The sequence below is a fragment of the Columba livia genome, chromosome 15 (genome assembly GCF_036013475.1).
Source record: "Columba livia isolate bColLiv1 breed racing homer chromosome 15, bColLiv1.pat.W.v2, whole genome shotgun sequence".
NCBI classification, from domain to species: domain Eukaryota; kingdom Metazoa; phylum Chordata; class Aves; order Columbiformes; family Columbidae; genus Columba; species Columba livia.
Genome location: NC_088616.1, coordinates 4,799,787 through 4,817,291, shown reverse-complemented (window position 1 = coordinate 4,817,291; position 17,505 = coordinate 4,799,787). Strand labels below are relative to the sequence as shown.

The window sequence follows — 17,505 nt, the reverse complement described above, 5'->3', positions numbered from 1 at the left end:
GGCTCCATTTCTTTCAAAATATACTTCCTTTTTACTTTCCTCAAAAAAATTTTGCCTGAAAATAAAGCACAAACCTGCATCATCTTTTTAGTGAATTTTGTTTCTATGCTGCATGTAACCTGTAATTCCAAAAACCCAGGTTTTTTCCTGAAGACTTTGTAAAAACAGAAGAACAGAAAAAATCGTGATAAGACTGGTTTTCAAAGAAAAAATAATTCAGTCTATTAAATGCATACCCGCATAAAGACTGTTGATTGCATGAACATTTAAAAACATTGCATGATATTATTGAGTTGACAAGAAAGCAAGGAATTCAGTTATCTGTTGCATGACACTAACTGGCTGGAATTTAGACTCATTTTTCCTGCAAATTGTATTTCCTCAGAAGAATATTACTGTTGGCAATTTTTAAGGGCAGATACTAATATGCAATCCAGCATTTCACTGTCCAATCAAACAGATCTTTAATTTGGTAAATTACTATTCTAACTATTTTCTGCATTACTACAGTATGCTTTGTCTCTTTAAAAGTTACCTTTTTTCTTACAAAGTAAAAAAGTAACCAAAATCACTACTTTGACTACAAATCGATTGAATTTCTTGTGAAGGTGGTACTGTGTCCTGCAAATGAAGTGCTACAAAGATAATAAACGTCTAAACCGCTTCAGATAAAGATGTTTATTGTTTAAAGAGTTTATGTACAGACAATTCTGTTGCTATTAAAGCAGAAAAGTGCAGAAACAGAATATTACTCAGCTGAGGTCTCTTGTGGCCTTCTCAATAAACAGAACCATAAAAAATTTCAGAAGTTACTAAATCAAGGTATAAAAGGAATTAGAAGATGGCAAGGTTAAGTGAAATTGCCCAGATAAATATTGCACATGGAGCCCTAATTTGGTTTCATTCAACATATGGGTTGTAATTTAGCTATTGCTACAGAAGTGGCTACTTCTGAGGAGCTTAATGCCTGGGGATCAAACTCAGACCTTTGTTAGCAGCCCAGGACAGTCCCTCATGACGCAGGTGGGTATCCTGTTCCCCCTGAGCTTGGCAGGAGCTTGCGCTTGCTCTGCAGACCTTCAGTGCTGGAATGAAGTGGAGAAAAGAGGAAACTGGCAACCTGAACTTTCCAGGTGCGGCTGTGTTTAATGATGTTAAGGGTTGACTTTGCCCACATCAGGTCTGCTGTGCCAGCCCAAGCACATGAGTGCACCACATCAGAGCTGGTCTTGGACACAGCCCCTCCAGCCACTGATTCCATGGGGCTCATCAACCTCCTCTACAAGCCAGCTGAAGGACCTATGTCTTCATTTTCCCTTGGGACACTGACAGTATTTGAATGTTTTTATTTTATTTCCACATTTTACTTTATTTCTTTTTAATCAGACGTCTGAATCACGAACATGAACCCTATTTAAAGACACAGCAGAGGCTTAAAGTAAATGCATTCCACCTACCAAAAAGACTTTAGGAAGCACCAAGAAATGTTGGCATGGTGAAATAGTAAGGTGAGGGATGATAGTACAAGCAATAAGGCATCCTTCAAAAACCTGAAGTTGTGTCCAAATGAGAAAAAAAGGAGCGATCACAATTTCTGTCTGATTAAATGTAAACACACTATAAATCAGGACAAAAAGAATTTGAGATACAGCTTCCTATGAACATCTAGAATAATAATAGATCTTAGAAATGGGATGCTTGCCAGGGAGTCTACAAGGTCAACAAATGATCCCGTATCAAAGTTGTTCTCAGAGAAGTTAGATCAATAGCAGAAAAACACACTAAATTTGTAACAACTTTGCTTACTGTGAAGGTAATGCTGAATCTTCATGCCTGAAAGCATTGGATTACCTTTTGCAAGCAGATGTGCTTGGAATGTTTGTTCATTAGGAACAAAATGGACAAATTACTTCAATATTCAGGCTGGAGTTCATGTGTGTGGGTAGGAGATTTGAATCTAGCTGTGATGTAATAGCTCCTTGTATGATCTCAGGCTAATCCAGGCTGGAAGAGACCTCAGGAGGTCTCCAGTCCACCCTCTTGCTCAGAGCAGGACCAGCTCTCATGTCAGACCAAGCTGCTCTGGGCTTTGTCCAGTCCAGGCTTGAAAATCTCCAAAACTGGAAACCACACAACTCTCATGGCAGCCTGTTCACCTTCTTGGCTGTCTTCATGGTGAAAAAATGTCTCCCTAAGTCTGGACGTAAGCATTCTTGCATTATACTGGGCATAATATGGAACTTGTCAAGGACCCCACTATAGTTTTGATGTAGGTTGGAAGTTTGCTTGGAGTTGAGGGTTGTAGCAAAACATCTCCAGACAGGCCTTCCAACCACAGATATTCTACAATTCACATCTGGCAGAAATATTATAACTGAATGCTCTGTATTTATATCAAATTATGCAGTCCATTCTGTGTTATGGGCGTCATATTAACATATGCAGAATAATAGATGACTGTGAAAACTGAATGGTTTGGAGTCTACCAACAGAGCGTGTGGTGGAGAAAATGGGGACCCCTTCAAAGATGCACACAGCTTTAGAGGCCAAGTGGAGAGGTGAACTGTTCCCTGCCTGAGACCCTGCAGGAAACTGAGAATAGAAGGACATTTCCTCATCCAAATCTCAGTCAAGGAAGGTGTTGGAAAAAGGAAATATTCATGATCAGCTGTGAGCCTGGAAATACAACTCTAGGCCCCTGAGCTGAGCAGGCAGTCCCTGTGCTACTGCTGAACTTTTTCCTTCCTGCAAACTTCATTACCATTTAAGTTCCCAGATTTACTGCATTTTTCCTTTGAACAATTGCTCTTTCATTTTGCCTCCCTGCTAAGGCCAGGGAGTTCACACAGTTCTGTGAAAGCAGTCTTTGATACAAACCAGATGCAGCTCTATACTTTTTAAAATATTGTGGTCTTCTAATTTACCACCCACGTTTTAGATATAATCACCATATATGTATATAACTCCTATCTGTTACCTGCTGTGCTTTCCTTCTGTTAAGTAGTGTCCTGCTCGTCCTCCAGGTTGCTCATACATCTCATCCCTCCCACTGCTATCCAGACAGGCTGATGGCTGATGCTTCTCCTCTGCTTGCCAAGTCCTGGCCTTGACTCCCTCTTCTGCCATCTGGTACAACTTCATTGTTAATTTTGTCATCGTTCCCATCACTCTGCTGAGTTTGGTGCTACCTCAAATGTCCTGCAGTTTAGAGTATGGCTCTCACCATGACTGTGTGTCATTATGGGATGGTCTTACCCAGGCCTTCTCAGCTTCACTTATTGTCCATCTAGTTTGGCATTTTCTTAGTCATTTCTACATAAGCATTCATTTTTCTTCCAATGCACTGTGAAATATTGTCCCCTGCTAGGCACAGGCTTTCTGTGCCTCAGCCTGTCATCTGCCTGTTGACCTTTTCTCTTCCACTTGGAACAGTTATGCAATTATCTAGCTTTGCCACAAAGAGATATTTTTCCTCTCTGCTTTGCTTTTACTATCGATTTTTACTCTTGCTGCTTTGTCTTCTACTGTCCTCCCGGAGGGAGAAGACTTCTGCTCAAACTGAGATTTGGCACCAAAATGTTTTAAATCTGCTTGCTGTATGTATGAATTTGCTGTGTTCTGTAGCTTCTGTCTCCATGTAGATTGAATGCAGTATTTTGTAAAATCCAGTTTCATCTTCTAGAGCCAACCTGACTGTCCTCCCTTCCTGTGGTTGCCAAACTTTGCACTCACCTTCAGGATCATTGTCCTGTTTCCATTTGTCCCTGAGCCAGCAACATGACTTCGGATCATGAGCACAGCCTGGGGGCTCTTGAGCCGTTGGCTTGGAATTCGCCTTCAGCAACAGAACGGATGCTCATTTCTGCAAGTCATACTGGCACTATCAAAGAGCCATCCCTGTACATAAGTAGCCTCTCCTGCTTTGCTCTGATGAAATCTACTTTCCCAAATGCATGTTGTCCAGAGTATAATTTCTGCAGAGAATATACAGAAACATGAACCCCAGGATGCAGACCTTGCTCAAACAAATCTGCCTGGCCACCCCTTTTTGAACTAAAATCTCTTTGCCAAATCATACCACTTAAAATGCCTGGGCATATGGAGGAATCCTAATTATGGGAATAAAATAAATGGACATACAAATTAGCAACATTATTCTTCACATAAATGACACCAAATATACATAGTTCACTCCTTTGCCAGGCAGAAACTGAAAACTACAGTCATTTAAACATTCCAGCTTCTGTCTCTAAAAATATACCAACAATAAGAGGGAAAAATATTAAAAAATAAAAAAGGTACAGTGAGGTGATACCTGAGAGGAGTTACGATGCTATTTCAGAGTTTGAGTCTATTCTGAGGAAGAAGTCAAATTTTCATTAAATCTGTCTCAAATTTGCTTTCTTTGCCACAAGGGCTAGGATGCAATGTTTCTGAGATCTGTATGGTTTCAAAAGATTTTGATCAACTATTGCAGCATCAGTGTAATTCTAACCATGTTTCCAGAGGTGTAAGTGATATAAACAACTTTTTGTGTAGTTAGTGGATTAGGCACCTCCAAAGGCACAGTGGGATATAAACATATATATCTTTATATGAATGTGGAAATGATATGTCTGGGTTATAAAAGAGCACATTTGTGTAATGGGCCCTTTGACATTTCTCAGCGTTGCTGTGTTTATTGTGGCTACCTTTGTTTTAGGGCTACTATTTTTCCAAGTGAGGAGTCCATGAGTATTGAAAGGGTCACAAGATGCCAGTAAGGCTTCGATGTGCAAGAATGTTTCTTTAATAATAGCAATAAAGAAGGTGAATTCTGCTTCTAGACTTCTTAAGTGAGCTTGTAACTTCCTGTATTAACTTAAATGTATCTGAGCAAAGTTAGCCTTAACAAAAGTTATGAATATTTATTAAGTTTTATAATCCAACAGTACGCATCTTGATTGTGAGGAAATAATTATTGTAACTCCAAGACAGAAAAATTTCTAATTCAGGGTCAAAGTAGGATACCATTACATTTTATTCACTCCCAGAACAGGTGGACACATGAAAATGGCCTTTTGGGGATGGTCATGGGAATATCTCCACTTCTCAGCCATGACCTTTTGGATTTTCAGGCAACTTAGCCAGTCAGCTCTCCCAGATGTGATTTACAACCTGACTCAGGCCTGCCACTTCTTTTCGTCTTCCTTCATCTCCACCAGCTGCTGGAAGAATTACAAGCAGATACTGGATAAGTACAAATTTGTTAGTACCCCTAGTTAGCTAGCCCATCTAGTTTTTACACCGAGAGCAGTGCTGAATGATTAATCTAACTCTGGGACAGACTGCAACCCAGAGAGCTGCAGAGACCCGTTTGTTATCAGGAGACAGAGTGCCTATAGATCTAGTCCTGATGGCCAAGAAAGGATGAGCAACACTGACAACTGATTCAAATATCCAAACCAGCTACTCTGGAGAGGGCAATTAGGAAAGTCTTGTCTACTGACCAGTGACACTTATGAGGAAAGGAGATTCAACAGTTTATTTTATTTCTTTCCTTTCTGTCAAGACTGCTAAAGCTCTTTGTTACAGTACTGTCAGAAACCATTTTTTGCCTGGTCAGATCAGGAACAGGAAAGATTTCCTGAGCAAACTTCTTGTGCTCGACTCAATGCCCACAAGCAAAGTGCATGGAAGACACACTTCAAATCAAAAGTTAAACTGATGACCAAGATTTCACACAGTATTAATATTCAGCCTACCTTCAAATATAGCCCAGTGAGACTGTCCATTTGCTGAAAGCTTAATTCTCTAAAAAAATCAGTAGTGTCTCTCAGCAGCATCAATCAACAGGATTGTACAGCTCAGCCTTTGGGCTTGGAGTCTGAGCACAGTCTACTTTGGGCCAGTGTAAGGTAGCCTAGGTATGGAATGGAAAGTAGACAAATGATGCATAGTTGATGAACATACATGGTAGTGCATGGGGAAGCGTGTAGAACATTTCCATCCTAACCGTGTCCTCCAAATGCAAAAATCAATCCTGTCATATGACTGAGGTAAGGAAAAAATTGCCATTTCACTGGACAGAGCGGGGACAGGGGAAGCATGTTGGGGGCACACCAATAATTCATATCTGCCATGGTAAGAGAACAAGAAAAAGATTAACTATGCAGGTCTCTGTGTCAAAAGAGGAAAATTCTGTCTAGAAAAGGAGATTCACAAGACAAATGAATTGAACAAATGGATTCTGTGGCTCTGTGGTGCTGAGGCAAAGATGAGCTGCCAGGAAGGGTCCAACCCAAGGTGGCAGGAGGAGCCAGGAAGCCCAGTCCAGTGACAGCTGAAAAAGACGATATAAACACATGAAGAAGACCAGAAGGACAGATCTGTAAGAAATGAGGATTCAAATAAAAGTTATAGGGGTTTTGAAATGTTGATTTAAAACCAGCATATAATCCTGTGCAGTTGACACTGCTGGCGTCAAATAAACAACCAGACTAAGTCCACCGTGCCCCCATTGTCACCACAGGACTCAAAATTAGGGCTGCTTCTCGTTTTAGGGAATATTGATTCTGTTCCCTGCACAGGAAAAAACATAGCCTGATTGAGAGCGTTCCTTTGAAAATGCTATCATATTTTTAAATCCTCTGGGTCAAATACTTTTTGCACTTGAGTAAATACTGAGTAATAACAATTTACACTGATCCTATAAGAAACAGTAAAGGAAAAGGGGTTTAGCTGTAACTCATGAAGGTAGTTTCTCTCACAACATCAGAGCAAAGCCATTGCTGCAAAAAAGATTTTAAAGGTTCTTGTAGCTGCAATATGAAAACTACGTCTCTATAGCATCCAAACCCTTCTGCTTTACTATTAAAGATAATACCACATAAATACAACTTAATCCAGACATCTGACCTTCCTTCTGCAACATATGTATGATCTTTCCATTTTTGTACACAACAAATCTGATAAACAGAGATTATGTAAAGAGAAATCGTTGGAGCATTACAGCAGGAGTATAGCACAGACTAGTTTCCTTCTTTTCAAGTAATCCCAACATATACAGCCAGAGGAGTCTAAGAATTAGGAAAAAAAAGACTTCTCTTAGGAAAAAGAAAACAACTCATGTTAAAAAAATTACTGAGTTCAAGCATACTTTGTGCTGAGTATTTCCAAATGCTTAAGAGTCTAGATGCTCTGTATCACAAAAGAAACTAAATTTCTGCTTTATTTTATTTTAAAAAAAAAGTATATATACTGCCACCACCTCTGTTCTCTACAGCCCTGCCAGCAAAAAAAAAAAAAAACAAACTAAATCAGAAATATAAACCTGCAAGAACAAAGATAAGAAGCAACAGAAATAGATGTATCTGTTAGGATTAGGACTATAAATGAAATCTCAGAAGTATTTAGGACAAAATTATCACAGGTAACCAAACTCTTGGATGCCCATCCCTCAGGGAGATGGGCACAGGCAGAACAGATGGTGCCGGGACCAGAAAACACAAGCCACAGAGCAGTAGATAGAGAAGATTTGTGAGAAAAGGCCTGTAAACACCTGTATTCACACTTGGAAAAGTGTGATGATTCAGACACTGACAGCCACTTGAAAGATAATTCGGAAGAAAAGCCCTAGCTTTTTTGTGGAGGCATTCTGTCATAGTTCAAAGTGCATTGTTTATTTCTCTAAGCAGGCAGATAAACCTGAGCGGAACACAGAAATGCTTTACTAAGTGCAACATAAATCCTGCAACATAAAAATAATTGAAGTAACAGTCCTGTGGCCCTCTAAATAGCTATCTTCTGTATTTCTTGCATACAATAAAAACAAAGCAAATCATGCTGATTGCTTGGCTTCAAGATGTAACGCTGAAAGTACTGGAAGAGAAGAGGTGCCATGCAGTTCCAGCAGGACCAGGAGGGCTGTGCACAGGGACACGAGACTCCTGGCACAGAGGAGGTGGAGTCATCATGTGCAGGCAGGAGTGGGCATAATGAAGGCCCCTTAGGTGGGGAAGTATCTGCAGTACAAAGCTATTTCACTGACTTGGCAAAGTTGCCATCACTATTGTTCTCACAGAGCAGCATTTTCTAGTAACTTTCTGGTTTATTTATGAAACATAATAGCTAAAGCCAAGTGAGTCTGTATAGTGAAAAATCTCATGAACTGTTGGGACCAGACATGCAGACCAGGCATCAACAAGAGACATAATTGAGACACCTGTGGCTACTTGTGAGGGGGCATCAGGGAAGCAGGAAGGTCCCTGAAGTCTCATGTGGTGGCTTGCTAAGGAGAAGCTTCATCTGGTCCTTCCTGACTTTCTTCAAGGAGCTGGAGAAACTGCCACCACAGTTCACATCTGCAGGCAGTAAGGCATAGAATGAGCTTTGCATGTTGAGTGAATGGGCTGACTTAACAGAGTACAGGCTGTGAGATTGTCCTATCTGTTAGTGTGGCTGCATGGTTATTTCCAGAGCTTGCTGGAAACCTGCTGCCAGACTGCTCTGAGAGGCCATAGCATCCCCATGGCCCTTGCAGGGACTCCAAACAAACACCGCTCAGTCCAAAGCCCAGGAGGCATATGTACCTTCTTCACCACAGAAAATTGCATTCACCTAAGGACACAGAATTCTGTTTGACAAATGTGGCCAACCTCAGTGCTTGGATATGAGGTCTTACAGATGGTATCACCACCACCATCAGATGCCCTGGTCTACTCACAGCACTCAGTATTCACCAGATAGCTCTGAGCAATGTGGAAAGAGGTCATAAACTCTACGAGTCAGTCAACAAGACAGGACAATGCACTTCTCTTTGGAAATGGGATATTATGCAGTGTTCCCGGCTCTCACAGCACTGCCATCTGGCAAGTAAAAGACAGGGTTTGCTCTAATTAGTTCTCTCCATCTACACAAACCAGGACCAACAAAATGTCCTACAGACCCACTTCAAACAGAACATCTGTGTGCATTGTGTCTGGAAATAAAAGCCTGAGAAAGGAGCTCCACTTGGTGTTGTGAAAGATGTGGGTTTGACTCATTATATACTTTCAAATCTAAATTCCTCTGGGGATTTGCTGACTGCCAGAGCAAGCCCCTGAAGACAGAGATTTACACCGGTCTGCTGATAGCAGAATCAAACCCCTGATTTACTACTCACTAGCTCAGAGCAGGAAAGCTGAAGAACTACTCCATCCCTCCTCCTCCTCCTCCTGGACAAATCTCTACACTCTGGTACATGAAAAATGTATTTCGCAGCTCCAAATCTCGATTCTTTTTGGGACTAAGATGTGACGCCTCCCCCTAGTCCAACGCAGCCGTGAGCGCTGCAGTGGTCCCCGCGGTCCGCCGAGGACGGTGGCAGCAGGCAGCAGCTGTCCCTGCCTCCCGCCGAGTTCCTCCTGCCTCATCCTACGGGAGCCGAGGACAGAGTCCCACTGCCTGCAGGTGTCTCCCAGCGGAGGAGGCTGCGGAGCCCCTCGGGATCATGTGTGGTACCCGAGCAGATGTTCACTTGCTCCTGGTGCTCTTTGTGAGACAGACCCTCTCTGATCCCGTCAGCGCGCCGGAGCACACCGACTACGAGAGGACAGCCACACTCCCGCGCCTGCAGCTGCTCCTTTAACGTACAAAGGCAGGATTTCAAGTGAAGAGAAGAATGGGAGTCTGGCTGCAGCGTTTCCTTCACTGCTACAACAACAGATTGGAAGAAGCGGAGAGTTTTGGTGCCTGGAAAACTGGATTCTGAATCGTGAGAGGCTTTGAACCCCCTCCCATCCCAAATAAAACAAACCCCTTTGACTTCTTCTCTCAGCAGGAGGGGGAGGGAGGGCGGATTTACCATGAAGACAAATCGAAGATGCAGAGCCCTGCTAGCAGTGAGTCTGAATCTGATGGCTCTCCTCTTCTCTACAACAGCTTTTATCACGACCCATTGGTGTGAGGGCACACAGAGGGTCCCCAAGCCCAGCTGTGGGAAAGAGAAAAAGACAAACTGCCTCAACTACAGTGGGAATGAGACTGCAAATGAGACAAACCAGAACGTGGTTCATTACAGCTGGGAGACAGGAGATGACCGCTTCCTTTTCAGGTATTTCCACACTGGGATCTGGTACTCCTGTGAGGAAAATATCAATGCTGCTGGTAAGTATAAAACAACTTCCTTCCAGCTTCTCTTGCTTTGTGTTTGGCTCAGTGTGATAAACACACAGGCAAGCTGTTCTGTGCTGTATCTTAAAGCAGATTCGCCCTGCAGAGAGAGGCAGGATTTTAACAGTTCTTCATTGAAAAGCAACCTGTTTCCAGTGAGAGCAAGAATTTGCTTGTTTACCTGCTGGCTGATGCAGGATCTCTGCTCTACAGCCAGCTGAGCCTCTGATGAGCAGAATGTGCCACCCTCCCGGGCACTGCAGCCAGAGGCTGGGCACTGCTTCCCTTCGGGGACCCGCTCCATGGAGCGCACGACAAACAGCGGCTGGTAGTTGCTAAGGAGGTGCTGACATCTCATTGTAACTGCCCCCGGAACAGCCCCTAGGGCAGTGGTCTGAATGACAGGGGGAGCACAAAGGTCGCAGTTTTTATCAGGCTGTAGCCCAGACTTCCTCTTTTCTGGCATCTCTCGAGTAAATGACCACTCACAAACCCTTCCTGGTGGCTGGATTGTGTGTTTATTGAAGTAAAGCAGAGAAAAGACAGTTAAAGGGCACAACTGGGCACAAGAGAGCTCATTTCTGTTCTCTGCTCAGCCATCGACTTGCTGAGAACCACTCGAGAAGACATCGCTCCAGCTTATCGGTGCATTCATTTCCCCTACTGTACCCTGGCACTTAGCAGCAAATAAAACACCAGAGGGTGGATGGAAGGGAGAGCCATGGGACTGATTTAAGTCTCAAAAGATGCAAACTGACAGTCCCTGCTCCCAGAGCTGTCTGGTAGAGGTGATATCCAAACTCTGCTTTAGAAAGAGGTTTTTTTCCTAGATTATGTGGCTGGAAAATAAAGTTTACAAATGTGGCACAGTATGAGGCGATGATGGCTCGTGGATACTGGTTCCTCCTTGCTGCGCTGTTTCCATCCTATCCTGCCATTGCCAAAGTAGTAGACTGGGTAGATGGCCCTTCACTACCGTGGGGAGAGAGGATCATCCTATGTCTTGTGTCACTGTGGACACAACCTCCCTGATAATGGGAAGTTTATGAGATCTTGGCAAAAATGCTCTGTAAGAATTTACTATAAAGTGGGGTAGTCTTGGAGAGCATCTCACAGTCCATTTCATCCCAAGGTGATGTGTACATTCACTGGTATTTTTGAGGATAGTGCTTCAAGAATCAGTTGGTCATTAAAACACAGTTTAATGTATAAAAATGAAAGCTCATGAACTCCAGCCTTGGGAGTGTCAATAAACAGCTCCACGCTGAAATGGGTTCATCAAAGTAACCCTCTGACATTAGAAAAAGTACAGAAAAAAATATTATTTGTCTTACTGTTTTGGAAATAAACTTAGGCCACAGCAGCCTGAGTGAGCAGCTTAAGACTCTCTGACTTTCTCAGCATCTTAGCACGGATTGAGACTATCAAGCATGCTAAAATTTCTGGCAGATATTGAAAGCTTTCCAAGGCAAAATTTATGTGTGAGGTAACTTGTAACTGTGTGACTCTAGCCCACTCAGAAAACTGAGTTATCTGTGGGAGAAGAGAAAGTGATCTATTCTGTACTGGGTAAACACAGCTGTGCTGTAGTGGGTGATTTCAGGAGATAGCTGGAACTCAGCTTTATAAAGTTATGGTGAAAGCAGGAGTGAGAGGGTTGTTTCTCCCTCCCAGCACCACCTCAGCAGCCACATGCGTGTTTCCTCTTATTTAAAACTCTAACTTGGTGGAAAGTACTCTTCAGTTAGACCAGGAGTGACCAACCTTTAGAAAGAATACAGGCAGGTACAGGGATATATTGGCTTAGACAGACACCTGTCTTGTTCAGGATTTACCATAGTTTTCTGCTTCAGGAGCTGCATAATGGACATGGAACTAAATTTGTCCCTGAGAGTGTCAACATAAAATAACTATGAAAGGTCTTCATTTAGGCTTATGGGTTTGTAACACCAGACTGTCTGTACATTGCCATGGCCTTTTGCAGCCTAACTGGTGATCACTTTATCTGAGCTCTAGGGCAGTGAGGCACCATCCAGCCCCGATCCAACAGCACTGTGATCGTGCTTGTACATACACCCACAACACTCAATATATCTGTGAGTAATCCATCCCATAGGCTCATCACACTGTCCACAGCACACTTACTGACTACAGCCCTGCGGGTATCACAAGCCATGTAGTCACCATGTTGTTAATAAGCACCCTAGGATGCAAGAACATCCAGAAAATACCAGTAAGCACAGACAGACTGTATTAAATTAGTCAAACTTCTAATTCGAACGCATACCATACTTTCAACAGCACCTTTCTTAAAGCTTTACCAATAGCATCCTGAAATGGCTGCAGCCACAGCCTTCCTGCAGGAAAAGCCCTTTCAGTAGCCACTCCATGGCCTCACACTTCTGTCAGCAGAACATCTGGCCAGAGCCTGTGGTCAGTACCATTCCTGCAGCTCCTGACCCATCCCTCATTCCTCCCTGCCGGTGTCTGAAGCTCAGCGACCTGAATGCTGCCAGGAACACATGAATGTCAATAACACTCTCTGTGGTTGTGATGCTGTCAAAACTCTCCAGAGACTGCTGACATTCACGGTGGTGAGCCATGGTCTTCTTCTAGGCACCAAGCTTTGGTGTATCTCTCCCTACAGCCATGGCACTGTCAAAACTTTCTGCTCTCTGCACCGATGCAGCTGAAACACAGCGGATCTCTAGTGGAGACACAACAGGGCGAGTTCCCAGGAGCCTGATACTGCAAGGAAGGATGGGATTGCAGGGCTTCCAGTTGGCTGGGGGGGCTGGGACTCAGTCACACCTTAAAATGACACCTAGGCTGCAATCAAAAGCTATCTTTGAGAGTATTCTCACAGCTTATCTGAAATGTCCGCTTAGATTCCAGAGGCAGAGGTGCAAAAAGCACACCATACACTATCTGTGCAGACATGAGCGAAGCAGGCCTTTATCTTGTTGCAGGTTTCTAGTTTTCACTGACATCTATAACAGAGATTGAATGCTCTGATTATTTCTGAAATAATTTGTGAATCTAAAGTTTATTTTTATCCAGCATGTCTAGGAGAGCTAAAGAATCTGAAAAGCATTTATCACCCGAGAAATACAATTGTGAATCCCCTCTGGGAATAGAAGGACATGAGCATATATATTTCATTGGTGGGTGAGTCCTGTAACTATTTAGTACAATTTCTGGCTCAAAAGTAAGCTGAATCCCAGTCTACTAAAAAAGCTGTCCCTTATAGAGTGAGTTCAATGCTTTGGATCCCACACAGGTGGAGGAATCTTCTGTAAAAGCAATGCACCTGATCTCTAGAAGAGGAGGCACACCCTGTGGGCTCTGGTCCTGAGCCCTATTCTGCACTCACATGCCGTACATGGCACTTGGTGCTTCCCCCTGGGCCGTGAATTCCTTGGCTACGCCCAGGCATCTCAAAGCTGAGCTCTCTATCATGTAATTTCTTTTTGAATATGACTGTGAGTGCATATCTTATTTCACACCTGCAGGCTAGGTCTGTGTTTGTGTCAGTACTGGTCACCTCACAAGACACCAGAGAAGTGATGTGCTGATAGCGGCAGTGGTAAACTAGCTGGTAAATTCTGCGACTCAAGGACACACATACCATGAAAAAATTAGCTCATGAAGTAGGTAAGGTAGCTTACCTTATCCAAACAGGTAGAGGAGTTTGAGAGCTGGGAAGCAATAGCATTTTCACTGATTTTGCTCAATAACATGTTTGCTTTGATTTTAATAGAAAAAAACATGAACACAGTTCTTGGTTTAGTTGCTCATGAAAATAAAATATCAGTAATAACATCCACTTTCAGAGGGAAAAGCAGGTGCCTGGATGCATTTTAAGAGTACTGTCCCATTAAATAAACAATGAACTTTTCAATGTTGCTCACCACGCTCCATAGAAATCAGGGAGATCAGGAATGAGTATGCACAGGCTTGTTTTGTATTCTTGCAATTGTATTTTGAGGGCAAGAGGTTTGTAGCATTTTGTATGCTCTGTAGCACATAGTCCTTAGCACTCTTGGAGGAGTAAATGGTAGAGTGGAACTCAGATGATATGTAAGAATACATCAAAATAGGCCATAAATATGGACATTAAATGCACATTTGAGAAGGAGCCAGAGATTGAGGGAGCTGTGTCCTGCAGAAATGAGTAAATGTATCACATAAAGACATGAACTTGCCATACACTTTCACAGATCCAGAGCAGTATCACATCACCCTTCTCCCCTACCACCATGTGATAATAAGCATATGTGATTCACCGTAGGCAGCTGTCCAGAGAGAGGGACTGGGGAGAAGCACCTTGTGAGTATATAATTAAAAGCAAGAGGAATTGGGAATTCTTGCTGGAATATGAGAAATATAATATAATTGGCATGACTGAAACCTGGTGGGTTTATTCGCATGACTGGAATATAAAAATTGGTAGCTATAAATTGTTTAGGAAGGAAAGAGTGGTAAAAGAAATTGAGGAGGAAGAGCTCTATATTAAAGATAAAATTTCCAGCAATAGAGGAACTGAACCCAGGGGGCCTGGATAATTTCCATCTGAAGATGCTGAAATAATTGGCACATGAAAATGCAGGTTTAGTAGCAAGAATCTGCACGTTGCTGTATTCAAAGAAGACTGGAAAAAATGATACAGACCACTTGACCCAGCAACCTTAGGACAGTTTTCAGGGAAAGCATTTAGTACATGGCAACAAATGGGTTTTATCAAAAGTAGGGTTTTGTTAAAGGTAAATCTTTTAACAAGATGAATCACTTCTTAAACTAGGATAAGACATTAGACCCAGTCTCTACAGATTTACAAGAAAGCATTTGATGGAATATCCCAGTGAAAATTCTTTACAGAAGAACGAGAGAGTGGAGAGAATGGTACCAGCACAGTGATGGATGTAGGCTGGGGAATGCTGAACCTCCTGAGCCTCTGCAGACTGGAATGAAGACACGCTGTACAGAGAACTCTGGTATTGGTGTTGGGAATGACAGAGCTCAGACTAGAAATATCATTGACTGCCTCCATCATTTAAGAACAACAAGGCATAACAAACAAAAAGAAATACTCCTTCCTACAGAGTTCCCTGTTAGGCAATGTTTTAAAGGCCAAAACTGGGGATTGCCTGGATCCAGGGTAGAAACATCCATTTGTGTTACTGACATGATGATTTGAGAGCAGCAAGAAGTCCCCGAACTACTGACACGTTGCTGGTATCACAAGGGGGTACATGGGCACAATCACCCTACAGCCACCCCCGTGGTCTTCCCTAAATATCTGTCATTGGACAATGACAGTGAAGTCAGTGGACCTTTTGCTGGAGTCTGTGGTGCAGATTCTACTTTATATTCTTTATTATTATAGGGATGAATAGAAAGATTGTAAACTGATTGAAGAACAGTCTTACAAAGAAGATGTGGCAAGTAATATAAAAAGGTAAATTACCACAATGAAAATTCGATATTTCTAGTTGTTGTCAAATTTGGTTTTGGGACTGATTCTGTTATTGCTGAGATTAGCAACTTAGGAAAAGAACTAGGCACACAATTCATGTCACCTAATTCATTAAAAAAAAAAGGCAAGGTGAATCCCGCAGCAAAATTGTGGACATCAGCAAATGTAGTTATCTGTGCCTAAACTGATGAACATTATCATTGCAGTCAGTAGTCAGTAGTGAGTACTTCTTAGGAAGATTAAATTCCTCCTCATACGGGATGAATTGAGTCCCAGGATAATGTTTTTCTCATTGGCCAACAAGGGGTCTGTCTATGAAGTTGCCATTTCTAATACAGAAGTCTTAATCTGAAGAGAGTAATCCTACTTTAAATGCTGTCCTTACCTATGCTGTGACACAAAGTCTGGGAATATTGGAATTGCTGAGGAGATATTTTTCAGCAGAACTGAAAATGTGAGCTGGTCTGAAAGAGTTGTAAGAAAAGCATTAAAATAATTAAAACAAACAAAAAATGTAAAGCATAAAGCACTAAGGCAGAAGGTTCTGTGAGGTCACAGGTAGTTATCAATTGTGAGTAAAAGATAAGAAACAAGTTGTGGGACAGTGTTTGACTGTGGGGTGACTGTGAGCTGCAAGGTGCTGTCATTCTATGAAAGAATCAGCACCACTGTGAAAGGCACAGGTAACACCAGTGCCTTATGTTAATGCCATCATACACAGTTATGGTAAGAAAAAAGAGGAGGCAAAATAGATGCAGAGCAGAATTTCCAGAGCACTTAAGGAAAAGATAAGCTCTTTCAAGAAAAGGAAAGGAAAACCGGTCCTCTTTAGTATAGCAATTGAAGATCTAAAGGGGATGTGATGGTGCCTTTATAGATAGATAGATAGACAGATAGATAAATATATATATGTATATATGGATAAGTATCAAGAAAAGAATATGACTTCAGTAATTTCTCATTGAGAAAAAAAGTGAAAATCCAAGGAGGGGTTCCCAGAAAACCTATCTCTGGACTTCACCTCCACAGAGGGCATTGTGAGCAAAGGAAATCCATGGGCTGAAATGGTTGCTTCTAAATTTCACCAAAAGAACTGTACGAGGGAAGAGGAATGTTTCAGGCCTGAGGAAGCTTGGAGTGAGTCCTGCACAGATGATTTGTTGGTACCTTAAGGAGGTCTGAAAGGAGCCATCACGGGATGGCTGCCTTGCTCACAGCAAGTCTATGTCCTTTTATACGACATCCATGCTTCAGAGTTGTCACTGGCGACCAGTGGGAGCCAAGAGAAAAACAGTTGCTGACTTGATGCATATCACGTTTTCTGGAGGGTTTTATGCCTTCCCTAAAACATCAGAAATTGGCTACAGGTGAAGACAGCATGTGAGGAGGTTGCTTTGCTGCAGTTGACATTATTACGGCTTCTCAGTATCTAATTGGTATGTCTGCTCATGCACTGAACATTAAACTGATGATCTAATTTGGGATCAGAAGAGAAATCTCCCTCAGGCTAGATAACAGGGATAGTAACAATTTTTTGCCTTCTTTTACAACAGAGGGAAGGGTCCATTTCAGAAAAGCATTTGTGAACTCCTCCTAACAAATCTTCGGGGTTTTGCTTATAGGATAAGATAGACCTGGTCATAGGAATTAAAGTTATATGATAACAGTCTTCAGATCTGTTTGTGTTCCTCACAATGTCTTTTGCTCTCTTCCTGTGGTACATTACAGCTGTGGTTTCTGTGGTGGTGATTGCTTTATTACAGACTTTCAGTGTTTTATAGGGTGGTGGGGATATTTTGTGTCTGCAGTGCACTGGAAATTTTGGGGTTTAGGTCCTTCTGAACCTGCTAGAAAGACCAGCTGTGTGAACATCTGTCATACACAAAATGTGGAAATAC

General features: G+C 42.3%; 1 protein-coding gene across 5 annotated transcripts in view; it reads left to right on the top strand.

Moving 5' to 3' along the window:
* GSG1L (GSG1 like) overlaps nt 1–17,505 on the top strand; it is a 79,897-nt gene that overhangs the window by 13,122 nt on the left and 49,270 nt on the right. The window contains exon 1 of one of the 5 annotated variants that reach the window (XM_021295749.2): nt 9,051–10,125. The exons of the other annotated variants lie outside the window; for them this stretch is intronic. Coding sequence (XP_021151424.2) covers nt 9,825–10,125 — 301 coding nt within the window. The 5' untranslated portion in view covers nt 9,051–9,824. Of the gene's footprint in view, nt 1–9,050; nt 10,126–17,505 lie in introns of those variants that run through there. 5 annotated transcript variants of the gene reach the window in all.